The 10,072-nt window shown below is 60.1% G+C and overlaps 1 protein-coding gene across 1 annotated transcript; it reads right to left on the bottom strand.

Moving 5' to 3' along the window:
* Positions 1 to 4,129: 4,129 nt before the first annotated feature.
* On the bottom strand, positions 4,130 to 7,262 carry LOC103166838 (F-box only protein 46). Its single transcript, XM_029065242.2, has one exon. It carries the CDS (start codon positions 6,973 to 6,975, stop codon positions 5,137 to 5,139), a length of 1,839 nt encoding a protein of 612 aa, XP_028921075.1. The 5' UTR covers positions 6,976 to 7,262; the 3' UTR covers positions 4,130 to 5,136.
* Between the last annotated feature and the right edge of the window lie 2,810 nt (positions 7,263 to 10,072).

The raw sequence follows: 10,072 nt of genomic DNA, 5'->3' as shown, positions 1-10,072 counted from the left end.
GCCTCTCAGGGCGGGCGGACGCCGCTTCCCGCCCCACGGAAGTCATTCATTAATAACAATAATAATAATAATGTTGGTATTTGTTAAGCGCTTACTATGTGCCGAGCACTGTTCTAAGCGCTGGGGTAGACACAGGGGAATCAGGTTGTCCCACGTGGGGCTCACAATCTTAATCCCCATTTTACAGATGACAGAGAAGTGAAGGGACTTGCCCACAGTCACACAGCTGACAAGTGGCAGAGCTGGGATTCGAACTCATGACCTCTGACTCCAAAGCCCGTGCTCTTTCCACTGCGCCATGCTGCTTCTCATTCATTCAAAAGTATTTAATAATAATAATGTCGATATTTGGTAAGCGCTTACTATGTGCCAAGCACTGTTCTAAGCGCTGGGGTAGATACAAGGTCATCAGGTTGTCCCATGTAGGGCTCACAGTCTTCATCCCCATTTGACAGATGAGGTACCTGAGGCACAGAGAAGTGAAGTGACTTGCCCAAGGTCACGCAGCTGGCAAGCGGCGGAGCGGGGATTAGAACCCACGACCTCTGACTCCCAAACCCGGGCTCTTTCTACTGAGCCTCGCTGCTTCTCCGCTTATTGAGCACTGACTAAGTGTGGGGCACTGTATTAAGCGTTCGGCAGAGTGCAATATAGCAATAACCACAGTAATGGTAGTTGTTAAGGGCTATGTGCCAACCACCGTTCTAAGCGATGGGGTCTTAATAATAACAATATTAATGGTATTCATTAAGCACATACTATGTGCCGCGCACTGGGGTAGATACAAGGCAATCGGGTTGTCCCACGTGGGGCTCAGAGTCTTTATCCCCATTTTCCAGATGAGGGAACTGAGGCACAGAAGTTAAGTGGCTTGCCCATGGTCACACAGCAGGCAAGTGGCTGAGCTGGAATTAGAACCCACGTCCTCTGACTCCCAGGCTCGAGCTCTTTCCACTAAGCCACGTTGCTTCTCGCAGATATAAGATATTCAGGTAGATATAAATTAATCCGTTTGGACACAGTCCCTGTCACACAAGGGGCTCAAAATCCTCATAGAGAGCCGGCTGCACGTTCCCTGCTCCCAGTGAGCTCCCAGTCTAGATAATAATAATAATAATAATTGTGGCATTTGCTAAGCCCTTACTGTGTGCCAGGCACTGGACTAAGCGCCGGGTTGGATACAAGCAAACGAGGTTGGAATCAATCCCTAGCCCACATGGAGCTGAGTCTTACTCCCCATTTTACAGATGAGGTAACTTGCCCAGGGTCACAGCAGCTACCTGGCAGAGTCGGGATTAGAACCCAGGTCCTTCTGACTCCTAGGCCCGTGCTCTATCCATTAGGCCATGCCGCTTCCCTAAAGGGGCGAGCTCCTCCTCAGAGCCTGATTTTTTCGGGGGCGTTGGGTTTTTTGTAACTGGTATTCCACCCTTTCCTCTCCATCCACATGGCTACCGTGTCAGTACAATCGCTTATAATAATAATGATGTCGGCATTTGTTAAGCGCTTTCTATGTGCCGAGCACTTTTCTAAGCGCTGGGGGAGATACAGGGGAATCAGGTTGTCCCACGTGAGGCTCACAGTTAATCCCCATTTTACAGTTGAGGTAACTGAGGCACAGAGAAGTTAAGTGACTTGCCCACCTACCCCGCCTTGATTACTGTATGAGCCTCCTTGCTGACCTCCCTGCCTCCTGACTCTCCCCACTCCAGTCCATACTTCACTCCGCTGCCCAGATCATTTTCCTTCAAAAACGTTCAGACCTTGTTTCCCCACTCTTCAAGAAACTCCAGTGGTTGCCCATCCACTTTTGCGTCAAACAAAAACTCCTCGCTATTGGCTTTAAAGCAGTCCATCGCTTTGTCCCCTCCTACTACAACCCAGCCCGCACGCTTTGTTGCTTTAATGCTAACCTCACTGTATCTCGATCTGGTCTACCTCGCCGCTGACCTCTCGCCCAAATCCTACCTCTGGCCTGGAACAACTGCCCTCCTCATATCAGACAGATAATTGATCTCCCCCACTTCAAAACCTAATGGAAGGCACATCTCCTCCAAGAAGCCTTCCCTAAGCCCTCCTCTCCCACTCCCTTCTGCATCACCCTGACGTGCTCCCTTCATTCATCCTCCCATCCCCACAGCATATATCCCCACAGAGAAGCAGCGTGGCGCAGTGGAAAGAGCACGGGCTTTGGAGTCAGAGCTCATGAGTTCAAATCCCAGCTCTGCCACTTGTCAGCTGTGTGACTGTGGGCAAGTCACTTAACTTCTCTGTGCCTCAGTTCCCTCATCTGTAAAATGGGGATTAAGACTGTGAGCCCCACGTGGGACAACCTGATTCCCCTGTGTTTACCCCAGCGCTTAGAACAGTGCTCTGCACATAGTAAGCGCTTAACAAATACCAACATTATTATTATATATGTATGTATCTTTAATTTATTTATCTATGTAGATTAATGTTTGTCTCCCCCTCTAGACTGTGCGTCTGTTGTTGTATTGTACTTTCAAGTGCTTAGTACAGTGATTTCCACACGGTAAGCACTCAATAAATACAACTGAATGAAAGCACCTTCTCTCCAAGGCTTCCCTAAGCCCTCCTCTCCCCTTTCCCCACTCCCTTCTGCGTCACCCTAATTGCTTCCTTTATTCATCCCCCCTCCCAGCCCCACACTACTTATGTACATATCTGTAATTTATTGTCTGACTCCCCTAGGCTGTAAAGTCATCATGGGCAGGGAATGTGTCTGCTTTTTGTTATATTGTGCCCTCCCAAGTGCTTGCAACAGTGCTCTGCACACAGTAAGGGTTCAATAAATAGGACTGAATGAATGAAGCACTCACCATGTGCCTGGCACTGCACTTACCGTTCTGAGAAAACAGTATAACAGTTGGCAACAGATTCCCTGCCCACAACAAGGTCCCGGTCTAGAGGGACGAGCTCCTCCTCAGAGCATGATTTTTTTGTTGTTGTTGGGTAGTTTTTTAATATTATTTGTTAAGCTCTTACCATGTGCCAGGCAGAGTACTAAGCAATGGGGTAGATACAATGTAATCAGGTTGGACACGGTCCATGTCCCAGATAATAATAATAATTATGGTATTTGTTAAGCAGTTACTATATGTCAAACACTGTTCTAAGCGCCAGGGTAGAAACGAAGAAATCAGATTGTCCCACGTGGGGCTCACAGTCTTAATCCCCATTTTACAAATGAGGTAACTGAGGCAGAGAGAAGTGAAGTGACTTACCCAAGGTCACACAGCAGACGAGTGGCAGAGCCAGGATTAGAACACAGGTCCTTCTGATTTCCAGGCCTGCGCTACATCCACCAGACAGTGCTCCTCCTCCAGTGGATCGGCCAGCCCCTTCTCCCCCTGCAACACCTCGTCCAGTCTGGCCCACCAGCCCCAGTGGCTCTGGGGGCTGGGATTTCCCAGGCCCCACGTGCCCGATTCCCTTCCGACCTCTAGGCACTCGAGGCAGTTCACAGGGGATCGTGTGGGTGAGAAAGAGGGACAGGTGGAAGGGAGCGGGGAAGAGCAAGAATCCCTGGCATCCGGGGATTACCATCATTATTATTATTATTATCATTATTATTATTATCATCTGGCCAGCAGGAGAGGCTCTGGACCTCACAGGCAGGACGCACCGAAGTTGGGAGGGGGCTGGGCGCCAGGGCAGGCTGACTCTGGTCACGGACGGGGCTTCCCTAAAACAGGACGGGACCCATCCCTACTCTGGCTTCAGGAAAGCCACAGTGTGTGGGGACAGAGGAGGAGGGGGTCTTCCGTGGATTAATAATGTTGGTATTTGTTAAGCGCTTACTATGTGCAGAGCACTGTTCTAAGCGCTAGGGTAGATACAGGGTAATCAGGTCGTCCCACTTGAGGCTCACAGTTAATCCTCATTTTACAGATGAGGTGACTGAGGCAGAGAGAAGTGAAGTGACTTGCCCACAGTCACACAGCTGACAAGTGGCAGAGCCGGGAGTCGAACTCATGACCTCTGACTCCGAAGCCCAGGCTCTTTTCCACTGAGCCATGCTGCTTCTTCTCAAGGGGTGGTGAGGAGAGGGAGGGTGAGGCAGCCCCCCTTCCCATGCCCGGCTGGAAGAAGCAGTGCGGCAGACCGCTGCCTTATAAATATTGACTTTATAGAAAGAACCGATAAAAACCAGTCAAACATGACACACGAAAAGCATCCAGAACTGCGGAGGTAAAAACCAAAAACCTATACCGCCCCGGGGGCGGGGTGGGTGGGGGGCCGGGGTTCTGAGAGGGTCACCCGCCGCTGGCGGCGGCGGGCGGCAGAGGGCTGCGGGGAGCGGCCTGGGGCAGCGAGTTCACAGCAGAAGAAAACAAAATCAACCCAAACTTTCGAGCCAGCCAGGCCCGCCCGGCTCCGGGAGAGGGAGATGTCCGATTCACAGCTTGCGGGGGGCCGGGGAGAGGGCGAGCGGAGCACTCGGGGTCGGGGACCCGGGCCCCGCCGAGGGATGTCGGAGAGGGGACAGGCTCCGCCGGTTCGCCGAGGGTCCGCGGCCTGGAAATGCCGATCGGGGGGGTCGGGGGGAGCCCCGACAGAGGGGCTGCCGGGGAAATGCGGCGGGATCTGTGGCTGCCCGACCCGCAAGGCCGAGCCGGGGGTGCCGGCCGGGGAGGGAGGGGGGAGGAGGCGCCGGGGACCCTCCCCGGACCCGACCCCCGCTGGCGACTCCTCGGGAGGGAGGAGGGAGGGGGGCGGCTACCGGGAGGCCGCAGGACCTCGACGGAGGACTGAAGGGGCGGGAGGAAAGGCGGCGGCGTAAGGACCCCGCTTCGGTGCCCGTGTTAGCTGCCATCTGCTCGCTGCCGGAAGGATGCGGGAGCGAGGTCTGGGGTGGGGGTGGGTTCGACCCGGGACTCCGGAGGGACGGGGCGCCGCGGGACCGTCGGGGAACGGTCGCCGACCGGACCGCTCCACCGCCGAGGCCCCGGGCGGCCCGCGTCGCCGCCCGAGCTGCGGTCGCTCTGGGGCCACGGCTCGGGAGGGGGAACCGGTCCGGGAGGGTGGTCACCCCCCACCCCCGGTCAGTGAGGCCGGACTCGCGGAGAGGGGAGGGGGCGGCTCGGTCGGGCCCCTCCCCAGGCCGGGGGCCCCTCACCTGCCGTCCTCCCGGCGGCCCCGCTCGGGGGCGGGCGGGCGGCAGGGCAGGACCCAGTTGTTGTCGTGCAGACCGACGCGGCAGCCGGGCGCCTCGCGGTCGGGCCGGCGGCAGCACATCCAGTAGGAGCGTCCGTAAGGCAGGTCGTGGTGGTAGGGCTTGGGGTGCCAGCGGCACAGCGACACGTCGCCGCGGGCGTAGCGCTTCTTGCACTGCTTGCAGGGGTCCTCGCGGTAGAGGGGGTCCCGGCTCCAGCGCGAGTCGGCGGCCCGCACCCCGAACGTCTCGATGACGCACTTGAAGTAGTGGCAGGTGCACTTGAGGGCGGCCAGGGCCCGGGTGGGCAGGCAGCTGAAGATGCGGACCAGCACGTGGTCCGGCAGCTGCAGCAGGTACTGGCGCGGCTCCAGCAGCCGCTGGATCTTGAAGCGGATCTCCAGGAAGTCGTGGGAGACGTGGCGGTAGAGGCGGCACAGGGCCGGGTCCCCCGCCTCCGCCTCGCCCCCGGCCCCGCCGGGGGCCGGGGCCGCCTCCGGGGCCGGGGCCGGGGCCGGCGGCTCGTCGGGCCCCCGGGGCAGGAAGAAGAGCTGGCCGGGGGGCGGGGGCTCCTCGGGGACGGGGGCGCCGCCCAGCCGCACCGTCTCCTCCTGCACGTTCTTGGCCCCGTCCTGGCCCAGGAAGACGCACTGGTCCACCACGCCGGTCACCACCACGTCCACGTGGAAGCCGGCCCCGGCGGCGGGGGCGGCGGCGGGGGGGGCCGAGTCCCGGGCCGGCTTGTCCGGCCGGTCGGCGGCCCCGGCGGCGGGGACCGGGGCCGGCGGCGGCGGGGCCCCGGGCTCCCCGCCGCCGCCCCCCGGCTCGCCGGGCCCGTCGGCCCGGGCCAGCAGGTACTCCACGTTGGTGGGCAGGGCGTCCCGCGAGGGGCTGATGAGCTGGTACAGGTCGCAGGTGATCTTGTCCGGGGCCCCCGGGCCCCCCGGGAGCGTGCAGCCCTGGCGGCCGCCGCCGCCGCCGCCCCCGCCCTCCCCGGGGGGCGACGAGCGGGAGTCCCGGCCGCTGGAGATGCGGAAGGCGATGCGCACCTCACCCGTGGCCCCGGCCCCCGCCCCGCCCTTCTCGTCCTTGCGCTCCCCCACCTCCCGCCAGGCCTCGAACTGGGCCACGGCCTCCGCCACCCGGCTGCAGTCCCCAGGCCGCCGCTCGGCCCCCTCGGGCGCGCCCGGGCCCCCCGGGCCCCCGGCCCGCTCGGCCGACACGAACACCACGGGGGCCGGGGGGGCGCCGCCGCCGCGAGGGTAGGAGGCCTGGAGGGCCAGGGCCGCCCGCTGCTCCACCAGGGCCACCATCTCGGCCACGGACAGCAGGTCGGGGTCCTCGCCGGGCCCCGACCCCGGCGGCGGCCGGCCGGGCTCCGGCCGCCCGGGCTCGGGCCGGGCCTTGGCCGGGTCGTGGCTGCGCCGGCGTCGCTTGGCCTGGGAGCTGTCGCTGCCCCAGTGACCCTTGACCTTCATGGCGCTGACCCTCCCGGCCCCGCACTGGTGGGCCACGAAGAACGCCACCTTCTCCTTGGTGTTGCCGGGCTTGATGACGTACCACGTGTCCAGCAGCACGGGTCCCTCCTCGCCGGGGGCCGTGGCCAGCAGCGGGGGCGCGGGCGGCGGGGGCGAGGCGGCGGGCTCGGCCGCCGGCGGGGTGTTCTCGGAGCAGGCGGGCCCTCCCCCGTCCGGGCAGGCCGGGGGCTTGCGGGCCGGGGGCCGTGGCTGGTTCTGCGAGGAGGTGCCGAAGGGCCGCGGGCACCACAGCTGGACGGGCGACAGGCTCCCGGGCTCCATGGCGGCGCCGGGCCGGGGCTCACCGCATGGCCGGGGCGGGGAAGGGGCCCGGGGCCACCTGGGGGGAGAGGACGGACGGGCTCAGCGTTGGCGCGGGGACCGGGGAGCCTCTCCCGCCCGGGTGGCGTCGAGCGGGACCGGCCGGGCTCCTCGGCCTCGCTCCCGGGGTGTTGGGAGCACGTGTGTGCGGGGGCCCGGGGGGGCTCAGGCCTTGGGGTCTTCGGGCCCACAGGGCTGGGCAGGACCTGACCTGTCGCCAGGAAGGACCGGGCCTCCCCGGCCTCCCTCCCGTCACCCCAGCGCCCCCGCCCCGCTCCTCCCCCGTGGGACCCAAGGGGAGGGGGGGGGGGGGCGACGACACACAGTGGGGATGGACGGGTCGCGTGGAGAGGGGCGCGCAGGCGCCTTGGGGCCCCTCCTCGGGCGGCCCCGCCCCCGCCGCTCCCGGCTTGCGCACGCGCGTTGGGCGCCCGAGGCGCGACGGTCTCGGGGAAGCCCCACCGCGAGCCTCGCCGGCCCCGCCCCTTTGTTGACAGAAGCGCGTGATGCCGCCGACCAATGAGCGCGCGGCGTTTGGGGCCGTGCCCATATATGGACGCCAGCCGCGCTGGGGGCGGGGCCTCGCCAGACCACGCCCCCAACCCGACTCTCTCTCTCTCTCTCTCTCTCTCTCTCTCTCTCTCTCTCTCTCTCTCTCTCTCTCTCTCTCTCTCTCTCTCTTCTCTCTCTCTCTCTCTTCTCTCTCTCTCTCTCTCCTCTCTCTCCTCTCTCTCTTCCCTCTCTTCCTCTTCTCTCCCCTCTCTCTCTTCCTCTTCTCTCTCTCCTCTCTCTTATCTCTCTCTTCTCTCTCTCTTTCTTTCTCTCCTCTCTCCTCTCTCTCTTCTCTCTTTTGTTTTTTAATGGTATCCCCGTTAAGCGCTTACTATGTGCCCGGCGCTGTACTAAGCGCTGGGGTCGATAATAATTAAAAAGAGTCATCATTACGGTATTTCTTTAAGCACTGTGGGAAGCGACGCGGCTCCGTGGAAAGGGCCCGGGGTTGGGAGTCAGAGGTCACGGGTTCTAATCCCAGCTCCGCCGCTTGTCATCTGGGTGACTGTGGGCAAGTCGCTTCACTGCGCTGGACCTCAGTGACCTCATCTGGAAAATGGGGATGGAGACGGTGAGCCCCAAGGGGGACCACCTGATCACCCTGTATACCCCTCCCAGCGCTTAGAATAGTGCTTTGCACATAGTAAGCACTTAACAAATGCCATCATTATTCATTCATTCATTCAATAGTGTTTATTGAGCACTTACTATGTGCAGAGCACTGGACTAAGCGCTTGGAATGAACAAGTCGGCAACAGATAGAGACAGTCCCTGCCCTATGACGGGCTTACAGTCTAATCGGGGGAGACAGACAGACAAGAACAATGGCAATAGAGTCAAGGGGAAGAACATTATTGTGTACCTCCCAGCGCTTAGAACAGTGCTTTGCACATAGTAAGCACTTAACAAATGCCATCATCATGTGCCGGGCGGAGCCCAGGGCTGGGAGTCAGAGGTCAGGGGTTCTAATCCCGCCTCTGCCACTTAGCTGTGTGACTCGGGGCAAGTCACTTCCCTTCTCTGGGCCTCAGTTCCCTCATCTGTAAAATGGGGATGAAGTCTGTGGGCCCCACGTGGGACACCCTAATTACCTTGTACTACCCCAGCGCTTAGAACAGTGCTTTGCACATAGTAAATGCTTAAGAAATGTCATTATTATTATTACCAAGTGCTGGGTCAGAGAATAATTAAAAATAGTCATTATTATGGTATTTTTCATTCAGTCATTCAATAGCATTTATTGAGCGCTTACTATTATTATTGTGGTATTTGTTAAGCGCTTACTAGGTGCCGGGCACCGTGCTAAGCACTGGATACAAACAAATCGGGGTGGACACAGTCCCTGGCCCCCGTTGGGCTCACAGTCTCAATCCCCATTTTAAGGGCGCAGAGAAGTGAAGAGACTTGCCCCAGGTCACCCAGGAAACAACTGGCGGAGCCGGGATTAGAACCCATGACCTTCTGAAGCCCAGGCCCGTGCTCTGTCCACCACCCCACGCTGATACAGGCTTAGCAGGTTGGACACCGTCCCTGACTCACATGGGGCTCACGGTGTTATTCCCCCTTTTACCGATGAGGGAAATGAGGCCCAGAGAAGTGAAGGGACTTGCCCAAGATCACAGAGCAAACAAGTGGCAGAACCGGGATTAGAACCCAGGTCCTTCTGGCTCCGGGGCCCGTGCTCTATCCATTAGGCTGCTTCCCTGTCTATAGGGTGTGAGGACAACGTAGGACTTCTGGAGGGGCAGTTGTGGGGCCGCACATCTTCTGGGACGGGGACGATTCTCCGGGAGGGGGTCCCAGACCTCAGAGCTGGAAGCCCGAGGGCCACGGCTTCCGAGCTCGGCCCCCCGCTCCTGGGTTCTAATCCCGGCTCCGCCACTTGTCCGTTGTGTGATCCTGGGCAAATCACGTCCCTTCTCTGTACCTCAGTTTCCTCATCTGCAAAATGAGGACTAAGACCGTGAGCTCCGCGTGGGACATCTGTACCTCAGTTTCCTCATCTGCAAAATGAGGATTAAGACCGTGAGCTCCGCGTGGGGACTGTGTCCGACCCGATTAGCTCGCGTCTACCCCGGCGCTTAGTCCAGTGCTGCCTAGCGCATGGAAAGCTCTTAATACCACTAAAAGAGAGGAAAAAAAACCAAACCAAAAAACGGTCCGGGAATGGGAAACCGGGACCCTGGGTTACCTAACACTCGATCCGGGAATCGGGGCGGGGATGAGGCTGAAGGGCGAGCTCAAGGGTCAGTGGCGGCCAGGGCTCCGGGAAGAGGGAGGGAAGAGCTCGGGGCTGGAGAGTTGGATGACTGTCCCTTACACCCACAGTTCCGATTGGCAGGGGATTTAAAGCGCCAGGCACCCGCCCCGCCAGAAAAACAAATTCGGGTGGCGGTAGGGAAGTGGAGGCACGGAGGGAGGAAGGGGAGAAGGTCAGTGGGGTCAAGACCCGGGTTCCCACGCGGGCCTTCTGCCCCCTTGGCTGTCCCTTTCTAGGGCTCCGACC

Source organism: Ornithorhynchus anatinus, chromosome 5 (genome assembly GCF_004115215.2).
Source record: "Ornithorhynchus anatinus isolate Pmale09 chromosome 5, mOrnAna1.pri.v4, whole genome shotgun sequence".
Lineage (NCBI taxonomy): Eukaryota > Metazoa > Chordata > Mammalia > Monotremata > Ornithorhynchidae > Ornithorhynchus > Ornithorhynchus anatinus.
Note: the sequence above shows the minus strand (reverse complement) of the source record. Positions and strands in the feature narration are given on the sequence as shown.